We start from the raw sequence: 27,707 nt of genomic DNA on the forward strand, positions 1-27,707 counted from the left end.
AGATGTGGCCTGAGGCACGATGCAAATTCGACTCGTACTTTTTCCTCGTCAGAAGTCAGTCTCAACTCTCGAGAGAGAACACGAAAAAGAATCTCATATAAATACTGGTTGCACATGTCGAGCTGAGTAGTGCCATCGAAAAGGATAACAGTGTGTTTAATAGCCTGGCTTGACTGTAGTGCGGAGTACACTGAAATATTTCGAGTCCTTGTTACTCTTGCCTATGTACTCAACCTGCCCGGAATTGCAGGACCATGATCTTCCAATCTTTGATACAACGTGCATGGGCTCTGCCAAGTGGAACCAGACAATAGGGATGGAACTCCAGAGTGGGACAATCAATCCCCACCTCACCAGAGATCTGATCAACAAGATCGTCAGCGGGGGGATGTACCAAATATCCATATTCTATTTCCATTTCTTATTTCAATCCTCTATTAGACTATATTATTTTCTCCAACATCAAACGCGACGTTGCTGTACAAGCCTGATGATACATCGTGTGGGCGACTGGGGCCTCGGGAAGTTACCACCAGTCAACGTGCCTTGGCCCACCGGGGAAGACAGTGCAGACTGCCAAGAGTGACAGGGAAGAAACCATGCCGCCCAGACAGGCCGGTCGGGGACGAGGGGGAGGTTAGGGAGACATCCATGATTGCATTGGTAAAAATAGTTGGCCCGCATCGCACCATCGGTGTCACACGGTCTCCTTCATGTAACCTCCACAATGTGGCAGTCATCGTGTCGTGTGAAATGGATCGATACGAGGACCTGACTCAACCCCGGGGATGGAACCAGAACTCTGATATCGTGGGAAGTTTGATCAAGAGATCGGCCTGGTGACTGGGAATCTCGAGGGTTCATGAGCTAAACGTTAAATTACATAATGTCTTCGATTTGGGGTCGGAGATGAATGTAACTGTGGCAGTGGACGACTGCGTGTTTCCAGAGAATCCAGAATTCAATGGTCGACAATCCAATGCTGAGATTTCCTCCGATATTGCGGGGATTGGGGATTGGTGGGGAGGGGTCGGGAACAAAGAGCAATGGAGGCGCGAACAAAGAGCAAAAGAAAAGGGGTGCTGACTGGAACTGGCCGGGTTAGTGAAGGCCCCAGTTAGTCCTAATCGTGGGGCGTTTGGCGTTTTGATGTTTCTGGACCATGGATGCAGCATACTTTTCTCGGTTAGATCCAATCCAGGCGGGGAGACGTGAGTGGCCCGAGGAGTATCACAAGATAACTGGCGAGATAGAGCAATCGTGAGAAAAAGAGGTTAGAGCTAACTGGTCTTAGTCTGACTTGTCTTGATTTCTCGAGGGTCAAATAATGTTCCATCGGGGCGTGTCTCTCCCCACTGGTGTAACTCTGCCATTCATCTGGCTGAGTAGAGGTCAGCCATCCAATTAATCCCCCCTAGTAATAGTACTGGTCAGTGTGAAGTGAACTAGCTTCAGTTGAACTAGCGGTTAATGTTACCGTCGTAAAGTGCCAGGGGACGATGTCTTTGCTATTTAGATTTCTACAGCCCCCAAGTCAACTGTGCTGTCTATCAGTGGCACTGCGGTTGCTGTTCAGTTCTTAAAGACCGCTAAAGTCCCCGGTCTGGGATCCACCCCGACTTTCCCTGGAGTTTCACCAAACGACTGTTCCTGTCTTTCGCTTGCCTGCTCAAGCCCTCCAATGGTCGACTCAGATCTCAAAGTCGCGCCCGTCATGGCGACCGAGAAACCAACCACGCCGCCGCAGCTCGCGGCCGATGAGCCCGTGCCGGACTTACAACGCCCGCCGGGATGGATGTACAAGGAGATCAAGCTGGGTCGGTGGTCTGCAGGCTGGTATGCGTCGCCTCACATTCAATTGGGCATGGTCGCCTTTGTTTGTTTCCTGTGTCCCGGCATGTTTAATGCGCTGAGCGGGTTGGGAGGTGGTGGAAAGACCGACGCACACTTGGCCGACAACATGGTATGTTCCTTCGAAAAATTCGTCCTGCTTTGCGGCTGGCTCTCTTCAAGACATTATCTCCGATAACTGTTAACATGAACAGAACATCGCCCTGAACAGTACATTCGCCGTCGTAGGTTTCTTCGCCGGTACGTTTGTCAACCGCATGGGGATTCGCCTGGCGCTGTCCTTGGGTGGCATTGGGTATACGATCTACACCATCAGTCTGCTGGTCTCGGAGCATGCAAACGTCTCCGGGTTCAACATCTTCGCGGGCGCTCTTCTCGGTGTCTGCGCCGGTTTACTGTGGGCAGCCCAGGGCGCCATCATGATGTCCTACCCCCACGAAGAACAAAAGGGTCGGTATTTCGCGTGGTTCTGGGCGATTTTCAATATTGGCGGCTGCTTGGGTAGTTTGGTATGTATTCCTGGACATCACGTTCAACAAACCCCGGCAACATCCCCCCCCCTTCCTAACTATAATGAATGAATAGATCCCCCTTGGCGAAAACATCCACGTCAAAGCAAACGTCACCGTCAGCGACGGCACCTACATCGGCTTTCTCGTGCTCATGTTCGCCGGCGCCGTTCTCGCCCTCTTCCTATGCGACGCGGACAAGATCGTCCGACGGGACGGGTCTCGCGTCATCCTCAAGAACAACCCCAGCTGGAAGACCGAGATCATCGGCCTGTGGACCACCGTCCGCTCCGAGCCGTACATCGTCCTGCTGTTCCCCATGTTCTGGACCTCCAACTGGTTCTACACCTACCAGCAGAACGCCATCAATGGCGCGCACTTCGGCACGCGCACCAAGGCGCTCAACGGATTCTTGTATTGGTTTGCGCAGATCATCGCCGCCGTTATTATCGGTCCGCTGTTTGACCTCCCGCAATTCCGTCGCAGTGTGCGCGCCAAGTATGCCTTTGGACTCGTGTTCGCTTTGACGATGATCGTCTGGGGCGGCGGCTACGAGTGGCAGAGGAAATACACGCGCGAAACCGTCGCGTCCAAGGATTTCGAGCCCACCGATTGGACGACCCCGGGCTATGTTGGCCCCATGTTCCTGTACATGTTCTACGGCGGGTACGACGCCGTCTGGCAAGGCTACGTTTACTGGTACGCACCCAATCCCAAACCACCCTCTCCCCCCCCCCGACCATCTACTAACACGGAATTCTCTAGGCTAATGGGCGCCCTCGGCAACTCCGGCCGCAAACTCGCCAACCTCGCCGGGTTCTACAAGGGCCTGCAATCGGCCGGCGCAGCCGTCATGTGGAGTCTCGACCGCGACAAGATGCCGTTCATGAACGAGTTCATCTCGAACTGGGTGCTGCTGTGCGGGTCGCTGATTGTCGCTGCCCCTGTGGTGTTCTTCAAGATCAAGGATCATGTTAGCGTAGAGGAGGACTTGAAGGATACCGATGGTACTATTGAGGATGTTCTGCCCGATGGACATCCGGAGAAGGTACGGGCTGGGGATCATAATATCTAGGCCGGGCGTTGGGATAGATGATATATGCTTCGCATGTTAGTTAACGAGTGGGTTGATATTTAGTAATATTTAGGATTGGGTTGGATATATGCATTGTTATTGGCATTATTGTTACTGGAAGATAATAAATTTAGTTTATGAGTGTTATTCTGCTGGTATGTCTCGCGATCGCGGTATAAGCAAGTCAATGCCCTGCATTGTGCTAGTCACACGTGGGCAAGGGATTCTTATGCGCGGCTGAGTATGTGCCTTAGATATTTAGGTGGGGATGATTAGACAGGAGACCATAGTATGTAATTAGCCACAGATGAGTACTCGCTTCTATTGTATTCCTTACCACAGGGCTATCTTTACTCCCTCGATATACTACCATAATAACCTCGTCACGGTACATTACACAAACACGTCATTCCTCCAATTCACAAAACAAGATCATGATGATCGAGCACTCTACCAGATAGCGCTAAGCAAATGTAACCCCTCACCATAAACCAACTTTGCTTTACAGCTTCCTGTCTTTACGTGGCAATTCTTATCCCAAGGAGGATCCCATCCCCCTCCCCCGAACTGATCGTCGCAGGATGATCGGGGGAAACATCTCTACAATAAGTCTTTTTTTCAAAAGGTTACGTTTTGAAAAGTCTTGAGATAGCCAGGGGAACCCCTTCGAAGACAACGTAATATATACAGATGTAATGTGTCTAGTAATAATTGAGCAAGACATATCACGTGGACATGCTGTGGGCATCATTCCCTTCCGCCAGCATACCTCGCATGCGCACATGCTCATGGAAAAGTGAAACCATCTCATCATGACCTTCTTCTTTCGCCGCGTCCAAGGGCGTGCTGCCAAGCGGAGACACAGCAAGCGGATTCGCCCCATACTCCAACAAAACCCGCGCCACGTCTATAAAATTGCACCGCGCCACCAGAAATAAAGCGGTGAATCCTGAAGAGCCGTAAGGCCGCAGGCTTTCAGCGTTAGCCCCCCTTTGCAAGAGCAGCCGCACGGTCTCCAGCTCGTTTCGAAGCGCTGCCACGTGCAGTGCCGGCTCGTTGGAGGTAGCAGGCAAGTCTATATCGGCGCCATAATCCAGCAGAAGGGAAGTTATTTCAAGGTCACCGTATCGCGCGGCAAGATACAGGGGCCGTCCACCGTAGTCAGCCCTTGCGTCAACGTCGGCTCCGTATTCGAGTAATAGACGGACTGAGTCTCGTCGATACCCGATGACGGAGTCGATGAGCGCTGTCCCGTTGTTCCAGTCGCGGGCGTTGGGATCGGCACCTGCCTCGAGGAGTGTCTTGACGCTCTCGTCATCGAATCTTATAGTGGCAAGTAGCAAGGGCGTCACGCGGGGATGGTCAGGGTGTCCGTCGACGGGGGCCCCCGCGTCCAGCAGCAGGCGGACCATGCGGGGCTGGAGCTCGGGGTCTTCGCATCGGAGGCTCTCTCGCAGCGGCACCCATCCCTTGTCATTTGGGGCATTTATGTCTGCACCGTGGTTGATAAGTAGCTGCGCCACGAGAACGTTGCCGTGTAAGGCTGCAGTGTGCAGCGGCGTCTGATCGCACGTGTACTGATCTGTTCGTTGATTGCGGGAGCTAACATCCGCCCCCGCGGCAAGTAGCTTCTCACAAACTGCGGGATAGCCGTACTCCGAAGCGATGTACAGGGGCGTTTGGTCGGTTTCACTGTCTTTGCTGTCGGGGTTTGCCCCGTGCGATAAAAGGAGCTCCACTGCCGCGGCGTGGCCTGCTCTAGCGGCGTGCGCTAGGGGAGCGGTTTCCCATCTCTTGTAGACTGCGGCTCCCATGGACATGCTGATCTCTATTGTGCCCAAGCTGTTGTGCTTTGCGCCCCAGCTTAGTGCAGAGGCCTTGGCCCTGTGGATGTTGTTTGTGTAGAGGAGGTGGTTGACGACTGGGTAGATGAGTCGGTTGGACTGTGCGAAGGAGTTGATATCACTGGCTTCGTCGAGCTGCTCTGCGATCATGACTGATAACTCTTCTGGGAGGCGGTTGAGAGCCATTTTTGTTGTTGTGTCTTTTGTTGAGCTTAATGGCTTGTCACTTAAATAGGGCGAGGTTGACTATATAAAGATATGATGGGGGCTAGGTGGCAGTGTTCGGTCCCCACATCCAGGGACGCTGATCATTTAGCCTCACCTTTAATCAACAGGTATTCTAGAAGCAGCGACTGGCAACCGGCCAAATGGTCAGCTAACCTGCAGCGTTTGCAGCCTTTCTCCCTTACTATTTTACTATTTTAGTTTTCCAACAACCAGCAAGCTTTTCCATGGTCCAAGATATCATCAATTTCGTGCTCTCGGGCGCGTTTCCATCCCTTATTCCCACAACAGGGATACCTGTGCAGTCGGCTGGAATATAGGCATTCCATACCCCAACCATTAGAACTTTCTGTACATAAGAGTAGAAGCGACGGTGACTAATTGGGTTCATATGATCTTGGTCAATAGGCAGATATGCAGCGGCTGTACGGAGGGAATGACTACGTTTGCTAGACAAAACCACTACAGGGCGGAACTTCATTGCCCGACTTGCTCAATGAGATGTCAATCGTGAAGGCTTCGCTTTATACGCTGCTTATCTCGGTTGCAGAAATTTCAGAGAATATACTTCAACAATCCGGTCATTGGAAGAGCCTTGATTCCCAGACAATAAGTGTTTTTACAAGAAATTGCCAAGCACGAGCCCTATCAATACTCTACACTGTATCTTTGGTCTAATGGCATATCACTATTGATTTTGCCAGGATTGACATAACAGCTTCAAAGAGACTTGGTACTTAGGCAGATGAGCTGGAGCCTATTCGCGGTCCAATGGCAGCACTTTGCAGTGGGTCCGACACTGTAAAGTTCTCCGAGAGTTCATACTAGCTCAGGCAACCACACGCTAAACTAAGTGAGGAATCCAAGCTATCCATGGAATCTCCATCGTTTACAAGTCATATAAGTATTCCTGCGTCTGTTTAATTACTACTTCCTCCAAAATTCTTGGTCTAACCATCGGAAAATCTCGTTTAAAAATGGGTAAGTCTTTCTTCGCATCCTTGAAGTTGTAACAGAATTCATCTTAATTATTGGCAGGATACTCGGAGGTACATAATTCTCGTTCCCTCTCTATTGAGCTGCAACAAATTGATCAAATGGTTAGATATACTGCCACCTGTGTGGAGTGAGCTTCAACATCGTTCGCAGTCGCAAGCTGGGAGAGCCTGATTTCGCCCAATGGGATTACACGGGCCACCAGTCCAATCTGGGCGTGGACGAAGTAGACCTGGAAGAGTGTACTCAGAAAGGATGTACTATGTCTGTGATGTATTCCAGCAGCACGGAGAATATATACGAAGATAATGCGATCGATGACCCCGACTATATTGCTGCTCATACCGATGATTCCCACGACGGTTATGAGTATGATTCCGACTACGAGTCCACGGATGCTATGAGTCGCTCCGAAAGTGACGAAGATGCTCATGACGGGGAGCGAGAAATGCAGTGGTACTACGACTGGCTCTCCACCACTGTGGACCTGGGATCACAGCGAGGAGAGCCCATCCGGGCTCTGAGTGATCTAGCAAACAAGCAAAGAACTGAGTTGAGCTTCCCGGTGACATCGGATGGGATACCCGATGGATATACCGAAGAACAGCTAGAGCATATTGGTGGGCCAAACTGCACAGAACACAACGCCTACTCTGGTTACGCCATCTCACTCGAGGAAATGAGAGGTTGTCGAACCGCTCAATTTTTGGTCCATAGAAACCAGTCGAACGGGAACTGGCGACCCGATGGTCTGTGCGAAGACTGGGAGCTCTCTCAACCGTGGTTTCTCTCAGGCTTGATAGATGGAATGGCTTCGCGCGATATGGGACCAGACAAGGTCTTCCCGGCAAGAGGTGGTGTCTCTCATCCGTGGGCTGACAATATCAATTTTGATGTGAGTGAAGACCCTCTTGTGCTCAACAATCCAGATAGATTATTCAAGAGCTATAGCTCACCTACCACAGCCAGAACACATGCAAGGGGATGAGTTCGCGATGCCTTTTCACCCCTGGTGCTTCGACATCTTCTGCCGTCAATCGCAGAGCCGTTTTGACCACATAAATGTCGCAGGACTCATCAAGTGGCGCGATTCCGAGTTCTCTTACGACGACTTCCACAAAATTCCTCGCTGCGCTGAAGTGCTCAGCGCACAGGAACAATTCTGGGGCCACGAACCGGGAAGCGAGTTTCTAGCGGCTAACCCACTCCACGTCCCCTATCTCCCACGGATTCTTCAAGCTGCAGTCGAAGATGCTAGCTTCGATGCATCAGCGGGCGTGTTTGACCTGTCTTTACACATGAGTCACGGCACAAGCGTGCATGATCCTCTTGCAACTCTACCGTTTGAGATCCAACACCTCATTCTCGGGTTCCTCGGTTCTCGCGATATCGCAAACCTGAGACTCGCATCTAGGGCTTTTCAGCACCTCCCCAATGGGCTGTGGTACCGTCTTGTTCGCGAAGAAATGCCCTGGTTATGGGAAGCATGGCCGGAGACAGAATGCGCACATACGCCGTCGCGCTGGACTGAAATGACAGCAAATGAGACCAAACTGTTCTGTCAATATACGGAGACCTATAAGAGCAGACTGGCAAGTGAGGGGCAGTATTCTTCTGACGCTGTCGGTGATCTTCTCCCGTGGCCGAGGACACCCCAGATTCGACTACCCCGGAATGCAACAAACTGGTACCGGCTCTATACCGACGTTCGTCGCAATTGGGGCCAGCTGAAAGGCTTGCAGAATCGTAAGCGCATTTGGGAAGATGTGGAAGAGATATTCGCTAGGATCTCCAAGTATAGTGGGGATGATAGCTTGTCAAGTTGATTTCGGATTAATTGCATACCGGGTACTGTCTCATGTCTTGCTATGACGCTGCTGAAAGCTCGCGGGGTGTTTATTAAATCAGGGATACTTTGAATAGTTGTGTTAAGTGCTACGGCTTTGATACCAACGGCCAATATTGTCACTTGTTTTGTAGAAGTTATCACGAGCAACGTAATACACTATCTCTATTGCCAGTTTCTATCAAGGAAATCACGCGTTTCTTCTTGGTGATTACTAGGTGTACTGAAGCGCAGTTGAACTCCAAAACAACTCTCATCCCATATGTTTCCAGTATTGAAGTCCTCTACCTAATCTGCTTACTTCTCACATTGAAATTTACTGTGACTGATGGCCAATATAATTGCCCTCCTCATGTAGTTGTACTACGAGATGTCTCCGCATTATGTACTAGGCAACCAAATTATGCGTTCGAGAAGGAGTATTCACCAAGCTATGTCAGATAATTAAGTTATCTAGAAAAACTTTCCAAAGAAAGAATAATGAAATTTTGAATGATATACAAGGATTCTTCTCACCCACGAGAGGGGGATTTCAATATCCTGATTGTGAATGACTCTCCAACTTCGTCGTCCTCTTTCCACATACGAATTTCATACTTTGCTATACTAACATTATTCACTGATTTCCCTGTATCCCTCTACCCTTGAAGCTTTTACAATGACAATATCCAGTCAATTAGCTCAGTGATTGGAAGTAACACTGTTCAATCAAGTGACAAACAGCCTTCTACTCGCATCTCAGTAACAAAGCCAAGTTACAATAGGAATTTGCCCCTGTTTCATGTGACTCAGTCTTATTTTGCTTGACTCCCCTACCCAGATATAAGTATGTAGTAGTTTGCTGTCGACATCTATTGGAAAGGATAAACTTCTTCCTCTTTTCTCTCCTTGTTATGCGTATGGTATACGTAGCCTTCTGCTACAACTAAGCCCGTACAGGTATTCAACACCCTTATTCGCTTCAGTCTGAGCTTAAGGGCCTATCTTCTTGCACTTTCTTGGTCATTTGACCGCTTGGCTCAGGTCCTGGGGTCCGGTGCTTCATCAAACTCGGGGGAACCAACTGCATCAGATACCAAAACCGGTGTCACACATGCGTCCGGGTATGATATACCTTTATTTTGGTGGAGTGGGTCACTGGCAGACCAGGTCGTCTCGGGCCCCGCCAATTAGCGCTCTCGGCGTAAAGCTTAGAATGGCTTATCTTAATTATGAGAAGTACACGCTTTCCATGCTTGTCCCTACCATCCGTCCTGTTTTACTAGCTGGGTGGCTTACTTATATGTCTCCAGAGCAGGCGTCTTTCTCGCCCACAAATCGACTGGGTATTTGGACAGAGAATACCAGACACATTGAATTATCAGTTATATCATGGTGCTTACGCTTTTTATTTTCTACAAGCACTGATATTGGCCACTCGATAAACTCGTGGCTTCATAATCGCCTTGACTGTAATCCAACCAGTATTCCCGTTATTATTGTTTCACTTAAAGTGGCATCTTTTGGTGCTGAAGAGTAAGTACACCGTTCGCGTTTTATCAGCTGGATGGCTTACTTGAATTCCTCTAGGATATGCACCATCATCCCCAGCCAAGCGAAACATTCGGCATTGGTTATCGCACACAGCGTGCTCTTAACTATATTTATAGCATTATACCCATCCTTATCGCGGAAAACTTCCGAGTTGGTGGATATCGAGCTTCAGACATCGCAATAATCACCCCGTACATGGCTCATTCTTTAAAATACTGGAAGGCACTTTTTCCGCTCATGCAGCAGGGTGCCTTCCTGTACTCAAACCTGCCCAAGGTTGCGACTACGGATTCCATGCAAGGCAAGGAATCAAGAGTTGTAATATACGACTGGGTCATTTCCTCAGCAAGCAGCTTCTCGGAAATGGGATTTACCACCGGCGACGACCACGGAAACGTTGGAATGAGTCGCGTGCATGTGGTGATGCTAAGTCTCATCCCGTCGTCCGTTGATAAAGATTCCCGTCATCCGTTGGTAAAGATGAAACGAGCAACCTTCTGCCATGTGCTTTCGTCTAGTGGCACATAGGCGTTCTCGCTGTTAGGTAATTATCTCGGCAAACAGCTTCTCAGGCATGGGATTCACTACCGACGACAACCGCGGAAACGTTGGAATGAGCCGATGCATGAAATGTTGCTTAATCTCATCCCATCGTCCGTTGGTAGCGATGAAAAGTGCAACCATCTGCTAAACGTACCCAGAGAACGGATTCAGTTTTGCTCATATACAAGTGCTTTCGTCTAATGACACATTGTCGTCCTCGCTCTTGGGTTCGCTCTGGGAGCCGGCGCGCAGGTGGTCAATGCGGTCTACTGCCGCCCATAGGGGCAACGAAGCGGAATTCTTACCTTCCGCTAACCGCTGTACTCGGTCAGTGGTGTATCAAGCTTCTCGGAGAGGGTTAATAGCCTGCAGTCTTCCACTGCACATGGACGGAAGAAAGGGAGTACTGTCTGAGCGCCTCGAAAGGAGGTTTTGCTACTGTTTACCTTAGGCCCCGGTTGACCCGGTGATTCCCCAGCGCTCGGCTTTCCGGTGCTTATTTGTGCCTTGTATCGCCCTTCCGGTGAGTCTCTTGCGGTGGCTGTACTCGAGTGGTGTGCTAATATTTGATATAGTCGTTAAGAGTAGTTTCGCGTTACTGGTTTATTGAGATGGCACCTCATACTTCGAGTTCTGAAAACAGTGCCAATGGCATCAATGAGGCCCACTGCCTGCCGCTAAAGACACTTGGATTTCTGATAGCGGTGAAAACTTGCTTCCTGTTTCATGGAAAATTGGTCACCTGGCGGCAGCAACGATGAAAGCTCGCCGTTTGGTGCGAAAGGAGAGTGGGACACGCCTATCGGTGGAGCATGGGGTTTATCTGGTGAAGTGGAGTTGAGATCCGTCTGCTACGGAAGAAGCTGTCGAGGAAAGGTAATAATCGGGAGGATTTCCGTTTGATCCATGTGTTCAGTTGTTGTAAAGGATTACCACTCGGCTATTAAAGATATCATGACATTTTGGCTTCAGTGGGACATCGGTTTACTGTGATGGTAGGGTAAATCAGAACTACAACTCTCTGAGTTTCTTATGGACCATTCCTTGAACTCACAGCCTCTATAGCTGTGAGTTCGGATGGCCTCTGTCAAGTAGTAAGCAGACATGCTAGACCGTAAGGCGTGGGAGTTTTCTCGGGGCCTATCCAAGGCATGGGACAGGCGCTAATGCGCAACGGGAGGGCGATTCAATGGGGGCGGTTTCCGGCGGTCCGGCTAACCAGCACAGCGTATACAAGATTCAATCATGTCTTGTGTATATAATTATGTTGCAATAAGTATGGGGTTACTTGCGAGGCATAAAACTGTCATGGTATTTTTATTAGCCAGGTGATTGTTTCATTTAACAAGAACCAACTGAACTAAGCGAATTCAGCCCAAAATATCCAAGCAAGGATGTGCGCCATCCGTACCTAAAGAAGATTTGCTTACAATCTTACTCGACCTTAAGGGCTATGAGCACTAAAATCTGACAGCTATCAATCAACTATCATTGCTTCTATAACGGCTACGAGCGGTCGCCACTTGCAGACACCCGAGACATCGCGTCTAGTTAGTAGCGCACTAATTAGGCAGCGGGCACGAGCTAAACAAATAGCTTGAACATCCAATCAATTATACAAACGCAGTTTTTTCCCTTCAGCGTGATGTTCTACTGATTTTTCATCATTCGTACATTCCATTCTATTCCATGCAATCATCGGGTTCTCGTATATATATAAAGATCGTCGTTTTCTTCTCTTTTTTTTTTGGTTCCTACAAACTACAGCCAAATCTATATCAACGACCCTCTCTGCCTCTACTATACAACCAATTATAATTGTTCCTGATTCTCAACCTCAAAATGTCGACTGATCTCCATAAGCTCGAGATCCACCCAGACCTGCAAGAAATGCAAAAGCTCCTCTCAGCAGGTCCAAGGTTCAACCTAGTAGATGACCTGGACAAAGCCCGGGCCGCCTTCGACCTCAAAATCGAGACCATCATACAAGGATACGAAGAAACCATCTCCTACGAAGACACAAACATCCCCGGCCCCACAGGACCAATGAAAACCACAATCCTCCGCCCAAAGCACCAGAAGCACACCACCGCCGAGGATACCCCCGGCATTCTCCACATCCACGGCGGCGGCCACTGCATGGGCAGTCGCTTCTTCGGCGCAAACACCGTACTCCCCTGCATCACTGCCCTGGGCGCCGTCTGCGTCACAGCCGAGTACCGTCTCGCGCCGGAGCATCCCCAGCCGGCTCAGCTAGACGACACCTACGCCGCGCTGGCGTGGATGAGCGACCACGCGCAGGAACTCGGGTTTAATCCCCGCAAACTGATCGTCTACGGTGGCTCGGCGGGTGGGAACCTCGCGGCGGGTGTCTCGCTGCTGGCGCGCGACCGGGCGGGCCCGTCTATTTTCGCACAGGTTCTCATCTACCCGTGGCTCGATGATAGCAACGAGACGTTTTCCATGAAGCAGTGTGCTGATATCCAGCCGTGGACGAGACAGAAGAGTATGGTTGCTTGTGACTATGCGCTTGGCAAGAACCGCGAGCATGTGTCTGCTTATACTGTGCCGTCGCATGCTACAGATCTGGAGGGCTTGCCTCCTGCTTTGATTGATGCTGGCACGGCGGATCTGTTTCGTGATGAAGGTGTGGATTTTGCTGCGGCCCTGTTGAGAGCTGGGGTGTCGGTTGAGCTGCATTTGTGGCCGGGCTGCTGGCATGGCTTTGACACTATAGTGCCCGATGCGCCTATTAGTCGGCGGGCTGTGGCGGCTCGGGTGGAGTGGTTGCGGGATCTACTTAGTAGATCGTAGTTTTGGGAATACTCAATGCGTGTTGGGTGGTGTGAGGAGATGGTTCGACGCCGTTGCACTCCCGGGTGTCCGGGCGTGTATTAGGGTTGGGGTGATAGAAAAAGAACTGTACCACCATAGAATTGCAATTACACAACTTAGATCTATGCCAGTCATTAACAGCGCATACCGAGTTCGACCAAGAATACATCAGCTAATGACTAGTAAGTCTGGTCTGCACTTGTCGGTCATTAAACGCACCCTGTCCTTATCGTATTGAGGAAAATCGTGCCCCTCGAGTCCGAAGACCGAGTTGGGTAAGTCATCATCATAGATGCATGTAGCTCACTTTATAAAGTACTATCTATTGGGCAGATTTCTTCCAAACAACAATAACATGCATTATGATAATGATTGGACGCAAAGTAACCTCCTTCGGTATGGTATGTTCGCTTCGAGCCCACCAAACAGACCATGCGATCCCCTGAGAACAAGATGCCACGCTTGATAGAAGTAAATCAATCATAATATAGCAGCCACCGCACCAAAACACCGACTCGGCATTTGGTCGGTTTTGATATGACTGATATCCAAGCATTATGCCTCCCTAGTACGCATACCTCAAATCTCTATTCTGCTTATCAGTCAGTCCATCCTGAGCCTCTTCCTCTGCCACCCCTTCTTCTCGACGCACAGCCTCCTCACGATCCCTCCGCCCGTTTTCCCACACATAATACCGGAACAGTACGACAGCCAGTAGCCCAGATGTAGCCTGCGTAGTCAGCACCGAAATCTACGCCGGCTTATACTCCGGAGCATCCCTTTCCTGGAACGTCTGCGGCCCGATAATATTCCCAATACACCCAAAAGCCGTCACGAAGGCACCGGAGAAACGCCCGCTTTGTGACCCGCACAGATCGCCGCCACCTAGTGGTGGATTATGGGAATCGGGCCCATAATCGCATTGACTAGATATATTCCGGCCAGGACGCCCCCGCGATTGGACTTGGGGAGGAACGACATCGGTCCGGCGCCGATGATGCCGGGGATACAGCAGATGGAGACCCAAAACCAGCGGTTGGAGGCCGTTCGGATGCCGAAGCCGACGAGCAGGGTGAAGAATATGCTGAGAGGCCGGAGGGGCAGTTGAGGAGGGCGGAGATAGGGCCGCCGTAGTTGAAACCGGATATAGGGTTGAGGATTAAGCTAGGATTACGCCGCTGCTGCATGTTTGCTATTGGATTTAGTTGGTTTTGGAGAGTGTCCCCTTGGAGGTTCCTTGGAGGGCACCCACAGATGCGATTATTAAACCAAAGAGCCAGACTTGTGGGTCGAGGAGGGCCTCTAGGATTTGCTGGGGGTCGAACTTGGTACCCCGAATGCCGGTCTCATTGACGCTTGTGTGCTGCAGTAGCACCTTCTTCTGCTCGTCAGATAGCCACGACACCTGCATGGGCGTGTCTGGCAGAAACACACATGTGGCCAGCCCAGCTATGACTGTGACCAGCCCCAGAACCAGGAACATAATGCGCCAGCCAGCAAAGGTATGTTGAACATGCTGGAAGCCAACAAAGATCACGCTGCCGAAGATCTGCGCCACGCCCAGGCCCAATTACCAAGAAGCGAAGTGGGGGGCCTGTTCTGATTTGGTGTAGTAAAGGCTACTGATGAGCATCAGCGACGGGCATGCGGTCGCTTCGAATATCCCGAGAGCAATGCGTGCGATGGGGAGAGTTATGCAGTTTCTCGTTCCGGCTGCTGAGCGCCACATTGATGCTGAGCCAATTTGCTGGAGTAACTTTTGGAGGTATACTTGAATAGGGTGAGTCAAGGTAGCATCAGATGGGCAATTAACCCCTACTGTTTGTTACGTCAGCTATCACATTTGCGATGTATAATGCGCTTACTACGTCGCTAAAATGTTCCCTTTCAGATTGAGGTCCTCCTTCAACCCCATGACGCCCGCATACTGTAGATCTCATGATTGTTAAACAGGAGTGGTGTGGAGTGTTAAACTCACGTTATCCATTACTTGATCTTTGAATTGTAATAAATAGCAGCAGAACAAAAATGGCAAGATACGCCGATCGACCTTGTGGCGGATAGCCGCCAGATCCAAGTCGCCAGGCTCGCTAGTCGGTTGTTCATGTGAGAAGTAACAAGCATTGTAATGATTTGGGGGAGGTTGTCTGCCTTGTCACTGTGCCTGGGGATTCATTTTTTGTTTCTAACATGTTGGGGTTGTTGATGAAGGAAAAGTTCTATGGACGGTTGTATAGACCCAACAGGGTTCTAAGACAAGGAGTGAACAGGCAAACCAATTGCGCTGTGCTAGGGTCTTTCCTCGGCGTAAAGCAACAACTCTATTCTGAATAAAATGAAAATCTCAGTCTTCTCGGAAGAGCAACATCAACGGTAGCTCCGAAGAATAAGCGCCCTTGCGGAATCACATTCGCGACCCTAACAGACAGCATGCCAAGCGTTGAGAGCTCAAATATTATATTCCCCCTTGCTTTGGAGTCGACCGTGCAGGATCCCATCTTGCGTGGCAGTAGTGGTTAAAATCGTATTATTCTGCTACTGTCAGAGTCTTCTTCCCATGTGTGGTGTGATTTTTGATCAATTGTTTGGTCCACACTGTTCCTAGCTTCAGAGCTGAAAGCTTGAACCATTTTGCCCTATATTGTTAGAGTTTCATTCCCTGGGCCTGTACTGTCTTATCTCTGTTGGTAGTCTTCCACGCAAGTGGAGCCCACACTTTCTGGATAGTCTGGTTTTGGAGGCACGATATACCATCAGGCAAGTCTCGCAGTCAGTGATCCGAGGTGACCAGTTACTGTATTATCAACTGCTGGGGATATCAGTCAGGAAGCCCTATACCAAGAGCACTTAATCGTAGCGCCTAAAAATCACCAAGAATACGATGGCGGAAGACATTTTGAGCTTAATGAGTGAATTTCTAGGCCAAGTATCGATCAACCATCCGATTCCAGTATTGACCTATGTGTTGACGATTACTTTGGATGAAGTCTGCGCAGTTCAATGCGGAAGGACTTGATATTATCAACCTACTGTGTATCCGTATATCAAGTCAATAAATAATGCCAGCCACAGGCAAAATCTAAACGGTTCTGTTTCAGAAATACCAGAATTTACAATTTTTTTACAATTTTCAATCACTTGTCTAGAGTTTCGCCGATCCCTACCAAAAGTATCCCTTTTAGCGTCATTTTTGGCATAGCGGAGATCGATGCCCCGATCGTGCTGGGATATTGTCCTGAAATATTCCTTGTCGATATATTAAATTTGCAAATCCCCTGCGAAGTAGGTATACGCATTCAAAACAGCAATTGCTCTACATGAACAAGGGATATGTCTGTTGTTAATAAGTTCAAACAATTCCCAGAAGTCTCGCAATCCAAGAACTGCTCACTAATAAGCTCTGCTGGTCAAGCTTCTGAACCCCCGAAGAATCCGAAAGCTTTTTACCACCACGTCAGTATGTCGTTTTCAAGTAAACTGTATCGGGAAGATCGACAGCGGTGAGGAGAAGGACAAACAAGAGAAGTGGGACATCTTCCCCATCTTTCCATCTTCAACCCATCTCCTATCACCACTCTTCGCGATCGGAGACAATGTTTACCAACATGCCCCGGCTCTCTCGCAAGGCCTTGAAGCCTTATATGGCCGAATTCCTCGGCACCGCCCTTCTGATTATCATCGGCGACGGCGTCGTCGCACAATGTCTCCTCTCAGACTACCACTACGGCACCTGGTTGTCGATCAACTTCGCTTGGGCAGCGGCAGTCTGTCTCTCGGGCTATCTCAGCGATCCCAGCCCCACAATCAACCCCGCCATCTCAATTGTCATGGCCTTCGTCCGTCCCTCCCCAGGGCAATGGAGAAAGCTCCCAGGCAAACTGCTCGCGCAGTTCCTGGGCGGGTTCGTCGGCGCCGCGATCGTGTATATCAATTATCGGTCGGCGATCAAGGCATGGGACCCCGAGTATACCATCCCGGGTGGGTCGATCCTCAGCCCAAGTGGACACCACTCCGCGGGTATCTTCTCCACTTATCCCGCCGATATCTTCGAGTCGAACTGGGAGGCGGTGTTTTCGGAGCTGCTCGCGTCGGCGGTGTTGATGTTTGGCTTGTTGGGAATCTCTGACCCAGTCAATGCGGAGAGATTTCCTGCGCCTCAGCTGTCGAACTTTTTGCTGCTTCTGGCGATCGGGGCTGCGCTTGGTTGGCAGACTGGATATGTAGGTTCTCTTTTTTTTTTTCCCCTCTTCCAGCTATCGAATCGATCTCGTCGCGGATGCTCACTGTGAAACTAGGCCATCAACCCGGCTCGAGATTTCGGTCCCCGACTCTTCTCTTCTTTTGTCTATGGCAGAGAAGTGTTCAGCTCGGACCACTATTATTTTGCTATTCCCGTCCTAGCCCCGGTCGTGGGCTGCTTCGTTGGGGCCGCTATTTACGATACTTTCCTGCACGAGGGCGATGGATCGCGCATCACCGACGCCCTCAGTGATGCGGATGACCGGGATGGTCATTTGAGACTGCATTGAGGTTGAGATTTGGTTCAAGTTTCTGGGAAAGTATATTCCTATAACAATTGGACGATCTGGGGTGTATTTGCTGATTTGCCTCCTTCCATATGCGAGTGTGAGAGTGGGGAGACATTATATATGTCATGATGACCTGATAATGATAGCCTGTTTTTGAATGTTTTATATGACAAATTGATTGCAATTGTTCTTTCCAAACCATCGATCTCAATATATCTGTAGAGCATGTCAACGAAGCCAGTGCCAAAAGCAAGAGCTACACAGTGGCTCACTTGACTATCAATACAAAACCAGCAGATAATGATTTCGCAGGCAAGGGTGGTGAAACTCAAATTACCAGTGTAAGGCACCAAGTTGATATGGTCCAAATGGCGAAGATACAGGAAACAAGACTTACTAGCTACAGTATAACTATCTAAAAGCTAACGTCGAATATGTAGCATTGAGGCTGATATTCGAAGTCCGCAGCTCAGTCACCCAATCAGACAGACCCAAAGGAGTTTCTATTTAAGCAATGATAATTGAACTACCAACCTACAAGTACCCTGGTTATCTGACATGCAGTACTTGTCAAATCAGGTGATAAGTATACGGGCCGTGATATCAGGCGGACCGGCGGACCGTCTTGATCAACTTCTCCTCTTTCTCCTCACTAACATGTTCATTCACGGATGATGGTTCCACCACTTCACTCCATATGGTAAAACATTCCTTGAACCGACCGGCCAAGTCTATTCACTTCATTTCCTATTGGCCGGAACCTATCTAATCAGTGAAAGTGTACGTGCGTCTCTCCACCTTTGATAGCGAGGTGTGGAGGGGCTCTCCAGTCTGGAACCAGTCATGCCGTTCTGGGCAAAAATGTCCCTCGCATATACCATATCCATGTACTCTAGATATAATTCATGGCCGGCCCGGATATTTGCCGTTTCTCCGCATCTCGGTGCATTTCAAGCTATATCAGCTATGCTTGCCTCGAGCAGCATACCGGGATCATGTATCATGTCATATCCCATTGATTGACCGGTCGGGTATCGAGTCAATCGTTTTCCAACAATGGCCTCAACAACACGAGTCGTCATCATTGGAGCAGGTATTGTGGGCACCAACCTGGCTGACGAGCTGGTCTCACGAGGATGGAAGGACATTACCGTCATCGAGCAGGGCCCCCTGCACATGCCAGGCGGATCTACGTCGCATGCGCCCGGTCTCGTCTTCCAAACAGTGGGGACAAAGACCATGACCCATCTTGCACGCTACACCGTCGAAAAGCTACTGTCGTTGGAAAAGGATGGACAGAGCTGCTTCAACCAAGTGGGAGGCCTTGAGGTGGCGACTACACCTGAACGCCTTCATGACCTCAAACGCAAGCACGGCTTGGCCTCTTCGTGGGGTGTAGAGGCGCACCTCGTAAGCGGGGAGGAGTGCGTCAAGATATACCCACACCTCAATAAGGATTTGGTACTGGGGGGTCTACACATCCCGAGCGACGGTTTAGCACTAGCAGCGCGCGCAACGCAACTCCTCATTGAACGCACTCGCAAGGCTGGCGTTCGTTACATGGGCTTAACTCCCGTCACCGGCATTGAGAGAACCGAGAATCGTGTCACAGGCGTGGCTACACCGCGCGGCACCGTTTCTGCCGACATTGTCATATCTTGCGCCGGTTTCTGGGGTGTCGAGTTGGGAGCCATGGTCGGCGTCCCGATCCCTTTACTTCCGCTCGCACATCAATACGCCAAAACTACTGCCTTGCCTGCTCTCGCTGGACGGGAGGCCAACACCCTGATAAATGGGATGAATGCGGAGCTTCCAATACTGCGGTATCAAGACCAGGATCTCTACTACCGCGAACACGGCGATCAGTATGGTATCGGCTATTACGGACACCGGCCAATGCCTGTCGTTGCAGCTTCATTGGATCTCACCCCGAAGCATGTGGACGAGCATAACATGCCGTCACGTCTGGACTTCACTCGCGAGGACTTTGACCCGGCCTGGAAGGCCTCCCAAGAGCTCTTACCCATTCTACAAGGTAGCCAGCTTGCCGATGGTTTCAACGGCATATTTTCATTCACCCCAGATGGTGGTCCCCTCGTTGGACAGGCACCCAATCTCGACGGCTTCTACGTTGCGGAAGCAGTATGGGTCACTCATTCGGCCGGTGTAGCACGAGCAATGGCAGAGCTGCTCACCACAGGCCAATCCACGATTGACATGTCCGAGTGCGAACTATCCCGTTTCGAAGAAGTCCAACTGAGCCGGTCCTACGTAAACGAGACATCGCAGCAGAACTTCGTCGAGATCTACGATATCCTCCATCCGATGCAACCAAAGGAATCGCCGCGACAGCTACGAACCAGCCCGTTTTACGCTCAGCAAAAGCAGCTAGAAGCTTACTTTTTGGAACTCGGAGGCTGGGAGCGCCCATTCTGGTACGAATCCAACGCACCCCTCATCCGGTCTCTTCCGCCCGAGTGGAAGCCTGTTCCCCGTGACACGTGGTCCGCACGATACTACTCGCCCATTGCAGCAGTCGAGGCGTGGAAAACACGGAACGCTGTGGCTATGTACGACATGACCTCCTTCCACCGGTTCGAGGTGTCCGGACCAGGCGCAGTCCGTCTCCTTCAACGCCTGACTACAGCCGACGTCGCCGCGAAGCCAGGCAGCACCATCTACACTCTTCTCCTAAACAACCACGGCCGCATCCTCAGCGATATCTTCGTCACACGTCTCGAGGACAATCTCTACCAAATCGGCGCAAACACAGCCAACGACCTCGCCTACCTCTCTCGAGAAGCCCGCTACCAAGCCCAACAAACCCCCGCCCATTGGGTTCGAGTCCGAGACATAACCGGCAGCACTTGCTGCATCGGACTATGGGGACCGCGCGCACACGACGTAATCCGCCCACTCAGCACAGACGATTTCTCCCACACCGGCCTCCCCTACATGAGCGCCAAAAAGGCAACAATCAACAGCATCCCGGTGACCGTCTTCCGAAAATCATACGTCGGTGAGTACGGCTGGGAAATTCAGACGACCGCAGAGTACGGTCACCGGCTTTGGGACTCCATCTGGAAGGCTGGAAAACCGCACGGCCTCGTCGCTGCTGGTCGGAGCGCCTTCAACTCCCTTCGGCTGGAGAAGGGATACCGCGTTTATGGCGCCGATATGAGCACAGAGCATAATCCTTTCGAAGCCGGTGTTGGGTTTGCTGTTGATGTGGGAAAGAAAGATGACTTTGTTGGAAAGGCTGCGCTGGCGCGTCTGGCGAAGAAAACGCCTGAGAGGCGGCTGCGCTGTTTGACTGTGGATGATGGCCTGTCTGTTGTTCTGGGTAAGGAGCCTGTCTATTATAAGGGCAGGACTGTGGGGTATGTTACTACTGCTGCGTTTGGATACACGGTTCGTCGGCCTGTTGCCTATGCCTGGTTACCTAGTGGAGTGGGTGAGGGTGAGGGCGTTGAGATTGAGTACTTTGGGAGGAGGATTAAGGCTACTGTGTCTGCGGAGCCTTTGTATGATCCGCAGATGAGCCGTTTGCTTGAGTGTCCATCGTCTCCGATGTCTGCAACCCAGACATCGGTCAAATCCCGTCTATAGGGGCTGGGTTGTGATGAGGAGCAGCGACATGGTTTTGGATATCAAGGGTGGAGTTTGTGCTCCACGGTATCTTTTAATCGTGAATGTCTTGTTCTGGATGAATTGATGATATTGATTTATGAATAATGTTAAGTAATTTTTGTCTCTGCAAGTTGTGTAATGCGAGTTGACAGCCGTGGTACATGTAGGAGTAAAGTCCTTCAGATAACTAATTTACAGGATCATCTACATGAAGTAAGACCGGTGTATATTCACATATCTTCGACATTATTTCCTATATGTCTGTCAGTCAGCTAATCTGATCAGCACTTAAATTATATTGTATGTAGCAGTACTACTATGTAGTGAGTAGTAAAAAGAAAAGAAAAAGAAAAAAAGAAGGGCCCGAACCGCGATTCGAACGCGGGACCTCTCGCATATTTAGATCATTGTGATGACCCGAGAGTAACCCGAAGCGAGAATCATACCTCTAGACCATCCGGGCGCCATTGATTTTTATGATAGCACTTTTTTATCTATGATCTACAATACAGATAGCTATTCAATACTCTAAACTCGCGCAAACGAAAACTACTATCTAGACACAATCTTAGCCAAATAGCTGGGATATAACAAGCTTCGATATGTTGTATTTCGAGGCATGCAATTAGGCAACGTGTCAGCTAAGTTCCGAAATTTCCCCGACAGGTTATCTTTTTTTTTTTCTTTTTGGGGGGGGGGGGGTTTTCCTGTTTTCCTGCAATCGTGCAATTATCGCAACCCTTCATGGCATCAAATTCGTCAGTATTTCGGTCTGTTTTCGTCGGTCCTCCCATACGATCGTTGGTTTCTGCAATAGTGAGCTCTAGAAGGCAGGTTAATATGGGGTTTTTTTATTGTAGACGTGCCCATGTTCGCGTCTATTGATGGCGTGGCTCGGGGTGAGCATAACTATATATAATCTGGGCATCGACAGCATGGCACACACCAACGAATCCTCGCAGACTCCCACATATTAGGACCACGACAGGGTTGGGCTTGAGTGCCAAACCGCCTCCAATCTACTCCGAAGCCCTCGAGTTACCAGTGTCAATCCCAAAGAAAACATCCATTGCGATTATCGGTTCCTAAAACGAAAAGTTCCGACCAGCGAGGCGGTGGTTATGGATGTGTGTTTACCGATAAAGGACCTCGGATGGATCAAGGACCACCAAGGCGAGAATTCACAATCTGGTAGTCAGTAGAGAGTAGTCAAGATACGATCTATAAGATCGAGCATGAGGGGTTTTTATAGGTAATAATCCGAGATCGAAATGCCATATCGGATTGAATCTATGTAAGGCCAAAAGCCAAACCACATCTGCCTCTGCAGGGTTGGAACACAGTAAACACGCTCTTCAGTTCTCTAGGGTGACAAACATTACTGTTAAATAGATGTACCGTTATATCGGCATACACATCGTCAAGAACGGTCGCATCAGAAAAGAGTTGAGTGGAAGCTCCATGGTTTTGGAATATCGCTTGATGCTGGAACGGACGGTGATTTCAGAGATGTATGAGTGGCCAATATATTTCCTTAGTAGATGAAAACATTACATCATCGCCCGGATGGTCTAGAGGTATGATTCTCGCTTCGGGTTGCTCTCGGGCCATATACTGGTCTTAATATGCGAGAGGTCCCGCGTTCGAATCGCGGTTCGGGCCCATTTCTTTTTTATTGTTTTTTCTTTTTTCATGTCTCTGCTATACTTTCCCTATAACGTGACGTTTGAGCAGTGGTCAATCGGTAGCTTGGAAATCGCAATTATCTGTCGAAAATCTCTCGCGGCGACATATGCAGTAAGACTATTTATTATGTGGGCTTGTCTGTTCAGTCATGGGGTGTTTCCTGTTTCCCATGCAAGGAACGTTCTTCAGTCTCCTCTTACTATTGCCCTTGATGTGATAGTTACTTTCAGAGGAACTCATCCAATTTATGAAACGCTGCTATTAGTAATGGGGAAAGAATTCAGTCTGTTATTAGGCTTGTTTCTTCTTGTGTGTAGAGATTATGGCATGGTGAACAGGCTCGGCCACTGCGGTTGGCTTTGGATGTAGCTACGTTTTGTCGGTAGTCAATCAGATTGAGCATTATCATTTGTAGCTACCACTAGAATCGCATTGAAAGCATCCCTTCGATACAATCCAGACAATGTTCGAGCAATGAAGTCAACTAGGAGACATGACATCGCTCGATTATTAGTCTTCTCTCCCATACTCAGAGCTCAGTTGTGCATTCCCAGGAAAAGCTGTCTGGTGGGCGAACTTGAGACAGTACCTTAGAAAGAAGTGTTCTTTCTTTCTGCAGGAGGTCGCAGAATTCAGGCAGGGCCCAGAGGCTCTTAATTCGATAGGCTGCCAACCGTGCCAACGAGTCCAAGAGGGAATCGTCTTCCTGGATTTCTTTAGGTTCTTTGAAGGCTCTCCTTAGAACCTCAACGGTCTGCCTTTTTTCCTCCTCAGACGTGCCCATGTTTTCCAAGGACGAGCAGAGCTTGCTGCGGGAAAGGCGCTTTAGTCCACCGATGGAGTACGCAATGCTGAAGATGTAAAGATCAAAGTGCACAGTGGAAGGCATTGCTTCCGTTGCACATCCCAACCTGGTAACACCACTATGAGCTCTCTTGTTTGAACCCTCTGATTTTACTCCGGCTGGAGCGTCTCGAGAGAAATGCGAATAGTCCCCGGTGTACGCCCACTCGATAAAACGGGCAACTATCTTCGCAGGTGTTTCCCCCAGGGACAAATTACCTTCTCCGCTGTCTTGTTTATGTGTCTCATATTTTTGTATGAGGTACTCGGATTTGGCTGCAAGGAGCTTTTTGTGAATCTTGAATGAATATGAAGGCGTGCTGAAACTGACACTGGGGCGTAGGCTGATGATCTCGGAATCGAGGAACCTAGAAAGTGTTAGATACTGCATCAAAACCTTCTTAAAGTACACCATACTCAAAGTAGGTCGGAGAAAACTTTTGAGGAGCCATGTTAGGTTTTATGAGAATGGTGAGAGATACCACGAGGCTTTGGATAATGTTGTTGACTTTTTGCGATTCGGGGTCGCTTTTCTTGCAACGCTTTCAACGGGATGTGCAAGAAGAAAGAAACAGCACATTGAACACTCGTTCAAAAAGCGAGCAACCAAGAGCTTCCAACTAGTGGCAGCTTTGGAGAGTGAATAACCAAGGACCTGTCACTGCTTACAGTCAGGCGACCACACAGGCCCCAATCCCCTCCTCTTATTGCAGATTGAATTCACTTCGCATGGCCAATATGCCATGCTGACATTGAAAAGGCTTCTGTAGCCCACGTCATCTATACTGTATGGATTTGTCATTGGTGTTATGACCAGGACGGGATGATGCCGCCTTGATGCTCGGATCTAAGGTCTCCATTGAGCATAATATTCCGAGTGCAAGATGACCACGCGATTGTTTGAAGAGAAGCCTAGATGTATGCATCGTACGCTATAAACAAATAGTCTTGCGTGAAGGTGTATGTATTTGCATGGTTCCAGGCGGCATATGAAACAGAATGTATTCAACCTAGGGCTGGACCTAGAATGAAGAATATCCCTACACCACCAAGTCCAAGCGCGGAGTCGCATCGGCGGCGTACCTGATCGGCGGTGGACTTTGGGGTAGCACTGCAAGTGCTGCATTTAAGTTAGATGTACTATATCACTGGCGTCTGGATAACGTGTGCGATGACTGTGATTAGTGTTATTCTGGTTTCTAATCATGGTTTTCCTTATTTGGAGGGTCAATATAATGGCAAGGGAAATGCATATTTCTCGGTGAGCATAGAGAGGTAACGTAGTGTATTCTATTGCTTGAGGCCGTGCATCTCTGATATTGTCTATGCTGGTTATTCGTGATGTAATCCATGAAATGAGTTCTATTTTGATCAAGTCCATATGCAAAACGACCTGGATAATTATAGGGCATCTCTAATCGATCCCCACCAATAACCCACCACCCATTGGCTCCCCTGTTATAAAAGTGGATCTACGAAACTAAAAGTCTCGCCCAAGCCTAGAGCCCCATGTGTCTGTGGGGCACGGGCTGATGATTAATCCGGATCGATATGATCTGATCTACCAGCGGCAGTGTCGGAAAATTTTGTAGATGATTCGATTCCCCAATAAGTAGCCCACGCACTGCCAGCAGGATCAGGGATGCCGGACAGGTCCTGTCACTCCTGCCGTCGCCGTCGTCTTAAGTGCGATCGTGCTGTTCCACAGTGCCAGAAATGTCTCACGACGGGGACGGAATGCCTCGGCTACGGGAAGCTGATTTTGTGGAATCAGGGTGTTGCGAGCAGAGGCAAGATGATGGGGAAGACGTTTCCCACTGCTCGAAATCAGGTTGATGGTTCATCTAAGAAGATTGGCCAAGGGGCTGGAGCGATATTGTCTACTTCCAACGGCTCTCCTCACGACGACTTCTACCAGCAGAGATTGGCCTTTCCTCTGATAGACCCGCTATTCCAGGATCTCAGCCCGAGTACGCGGCGGTATCTGTCTCACTTTGGGTCGAATTTCGTCAAGGAGCTGGTGATATATGATGTCCCGGACCAGAATCCCGTGCGTCAATTGCTGAGATACTCGCGGGAGTATCCGGTTCTGCTGCAGGCTATCGTTGCTACGTCGGCGCACCATCTATATAACATATCACCGTCGCAGACGTTTGCTCTTAGAGACGCATTGTCGTCCAAGGGTAGAGCACTCGAGCTACTGAAAGATACGCTGGGGAATATTGGGCTGTTTGATGTGAATATCATGCTGGCAGTCGTTATGCTGCTCATCTACTTCGAATGGATCCAGTCTGGGAAGAATACCTGGAGGGTTCATCTGGAGGGTGCGAAGTCGCTGATTCGGTACATTAAGAGCCACGCGGGGAAGGAGTCTACCGATTCATTTGCGGGTCTCTTTGTTCGTCGGTGGCTGATATCGGAGTTTCTAATGTAAGGTACCTCGTCCTCATGGCATAAGATCGGGATAAGTTAACTCAAAGTACAGTCTGGATATCATTGGATCGACGGTTTCGTCAACGAGCTCATTGGAAACCTCTATCTACGGCATCGAAGACGGATTTGACATAGACGCCATCCTGACGATCGCAGAGGTGAACAATTATGTGTCCTGCCCGGCCAAACTCATGAGACACATACTGTCAGTCGCGCAGATGTCAGCAGAACCCGAACAAGACGGTGGCCAGCTTGCGAGAGAGGAAAAGGTCGCTATGATCTTGCGCTCTGCTCGCCTATTTGACCCCGCCGGCTGGGCATCTGAGATCCAGTCACTTACACCCTGCAACGATTATAGCCCACGGACGCAGATTGCAACGGCATTCAAGGCGGCAACCTGTCTCTATGCGGCACGCATGTTGCCCCAGGACCATCCGGACAGCTACAGCCAGGATGACCGACAGCAATTGGTGTCGACTGTTATTTACCAGCTGTCGAATATCCACCCCGACAGTGAGCTGTTCAAGTCAACTTCCTGGCCTTGTTTCGTTGCAGGCGCGGAGGCCACTGCCCCAGAACAGCGGGCTTGGATTATGACGTACTTGCAGACGATTTCCCAGGTCCTCCCTTACAAAACATATCAAACGTCTATGGACACCTTGGAGATGATATGGAACTCTGGATACCACGATCACTTTCTGGGTAACTGTGAAAAAGGCGACTGGGTTCGCACGATTAAGAGATTGGGTGTAGATTTGTTCATCGCGTGATGAACAACTCGTATCTCACTATCTGAACCATACGCAGGGGATGGGCGCTTTTTGGCACTCCAGTACCCTGCCTGAATCAGCAGGGGGCTCACCGCCAACGCCACTGCATTTGATCTGCTTCGAATGAATGGCCAACTGATCGGTCAAACGACGGCATGTCTGCCTGAGGACCACCATTTAGTCCGTGGCTCACCGCCACGGGAAGGTGCAATGGTCTTGGATCGAATCCAACCAAACAGTCTCGCCACGACATCCTCGCTTCGATATATCCCGAGGCAGAAACGAGGCACTCAAGGCGGACACGTTGATCACCCAAGTCGTCATGCTGATCTGATATGTTACAGCACGTGCGGGACCCAGTACATCATTCAATTCCCAGTACATCATTCAATTCCGAGAAATCACTTGAGATTGGAAGTTGCCAATTTGGACGGCACTTTCTTTCCTTTAATTATAGGTCTCGTCGAGGTCTGAAGACTTTGTCTAACTACGTCTTACATGATCCTGAAGACACTGGAAATGTTATTTCATGCTGTGTTACCCACTGGGAACCAAAGGA

At 49.7% G+C, this 27,707-nt stretch overlaps 9 protein-coding genes and 2 non-coding genes across 11 annotated transcripts; 8 read left to right on the forward strand and 3 right to left on the reverse strand.

The window, feature by feature from the left end:
• Positions 1-1,549: 1,549 nt before the first annotated feature.
• BDW47DRAFT_108381 (DUF895 domain membrane protein) lies at positions 1,550-3,579 on the forward strand. Its single transcript, XM_024813217.1, has 4 exons — positions 1,550-1,963; positions 2,046-2,360; positions 2,437-3,059; positions 3,126-3,579. The coding sequence occupies exons 1-4, from the start codon at positions 1,682-1,684 to the stop codon at positions 3,433-3,435; spliced, it is 1,530 nt and encodes a 509-aa protein (XP_024670546.1). The 5' UTR covers positions 1,550-1,681; the 3' UTR covers positions 3,436-3,579.
• A 581-nt stretch (positions 3,580-4,160) lies between these two features.
• On the reverse strand, positions 4,161-5,465 carry BDW47DRAFT_127115 (ankyrin repeat domain-containing protein; the record flags this gene model as incomplete). The annotated part of the gene is made up of 1 exon (XM_024816668.1): positions 4,161-5,465. One exon carries the CDS (start codon positions 5,463-5,465, stop codon positions 4,161-4,163), a length of 1,305 nt encoding a protein of 434 aa, XP_024670547.1.
• A 1,002-nt stretch (positions 5,466-6,467) lies between these two features.
• On the forward strand, positions 6,468-8,511 carry BDW47DRAFT_48318 (F-box protein). The gene is made up of 4 exons (XM_024819145.1): positions 6,468-6,485; positions 6,543-6,553; positions 6,610-7,395; positions 7,466-8,511. Exons 1-4 carry the CDS (start codon positions 6,482-6,484, stop codon positions 8,324-8,326), a joined length of 1,662 nt encoding a protein of 553 aa, XP_024670548.1. The 5' UTR covers positions 6,468-6,481; the 3' UTR covers positions 8,327-8,511.
• Positions 8,512-12,082: 3,571 nt separating this feature from the next.
• BDW47DRAFT_108384 (alpha/beta hydrolase) lies at positions 12,083-13,337 on the forward strand. Its single transcript, XM_024813218.1, has one exon. It carries the CDS (start codon positions 12,265-12,267, stop codon positions 13,234-13,236), a length of 972 nt encoding a protein of 323 aa, XP_024670549.1. The 5' UTR covers positions 12,083-12,264; the 3' UTR covers positions 13,237-13,337.
• A 232-nt stretch (positions 13,338-13,569) lies between these two features.
• Positions 13,570-15,172, reverse strand: BDW47DRAFT_132731 (major facilitator superfamily domain-containing protein; the record flags this gene model as incomplete). The annotated part of the gene is made up of 5 exons (XM_024817646.1): positions 13,570-14,008; positions 14,185-14,421; positions 14,510-14,795; positions 14,832-14,960; positions 15,126-15,172. 5 exons carry the CDS (start codon positions 15,170-15,172, stop codon positions 13,823-13,825), a joined length of 885 nt encoding a protein of 294 aa, XP_024670550.1. The 3' UTR covers positions 13,570-13,822.
• Positions 15,173-16,571: 1,399 nt separating this feature from the next.
• Positions 16,572-17,981, forward strand: BDW47DRAFT_108388 (glycerol uptake facilitator). Its single transcript, XM_024813219.1, has 2 exons — positions 16,572-17,477; positions 17,553-17,981. Exons 1-2 carry the CDS (start codon positions 16,851-16,853, stop codon positions 17,784-17,786), a joined length of 861 nt encoding a protein of 286 aa, XP_024670551.1. The 5' UTR covers positions 16,572-16,850; the 3' UTR covers positions 17,787-17,981.
• Positions 17,982-18,472: 491 nt separating this feature from the next.
• On the forward strand, positions 18,473-21,584 carry BDW47DRAFT_108389 (GcvT family protein). The gene has a single exon (XM_024813220.1). The coding sequence runs from the start codon at positions 18,843-18,845 to the stop codon at positions 21,393-21,395; it is 2,553 nt and encodes an 850-aa protein (XP_024670552.1). The 5' UTR covers positions 18,473-18,842; the 3' UTR covers positions 21,396-21,584.
• A 192-nt stretch (positions 21,585-21,776) lies between these two features.
• Positions 21,777-21,879, reverse strand: BDW47DRAFT_t102. Its single transcript has one exon. It is a non-coding gene; the product is annotated as a tRNA-Pro (tRNA).
• A 1,097-nt stretch (positions 21,880-22,976) lies between these two features.
• BDW47DRAFT_t100 lies at positions 22,977-23,078 on the forward strand. The gene has a single exon. It is a non-coding gene; the product is annotated as a tRNA-Pro (tRNA).
• A 71-nt stretch (positions 23,079-23,149) lies between these two features.
• Positions 23,150-23,475, forward strand: BDW47DRAFT_108390 (uncharacterized protein). Its single transcript, XM_024813221.1, has one exon. The coding sequence runs from the start codon at positions 23,229-23,231 to the stop codon at positions 23,469-23,471; it is 243 nt and encodes an 80-aa protein (XP_024670553.1). The 5' UTR covers positions 23,150-23,228; the 3' UTR covers positions 23,472-23,475.
• Positions 23,476-25,565: 2,090 nt separating this feature from the next.
• Positions 25,566-27,316, forward strand: BDW47DRAFT_48353 (Zn(II)2Cys6 transcription factor). Its single transcript, XM_024819146.1, has 2 exons — positions 25,566-26,375; positions 26,431-27,316. The coding sequence occupies exons 1-2, from the start codon at positions 25,588-25,590 to the stop codon at positions 27,146-27,148; spliced, it is 1,506 nt and encodes a 501-aa protein (XP_024670554.1). The 5' UTR covers positions 25,566-25,587; the 3' UTR covers positions 27,149-27,316.
• Positions 27,317-27,707: the final 391 nt, after the last annotated feature.

Source organism: Aspergillus candidus (assembly GCF_002847045.1).
Source record: "Aspergillus candidus strain CBS 102.13 unplaced genomic scaffold BDW47scaffold_34, whole genome shotgun sequence".
Classification (NCBI taxonomy): Eukaryota; Fungi; Ascomycota; class Eurotiomycetes; order Eurotiales; family Aspergillaceae; genus Aspergillus; species Aspergillus candidus.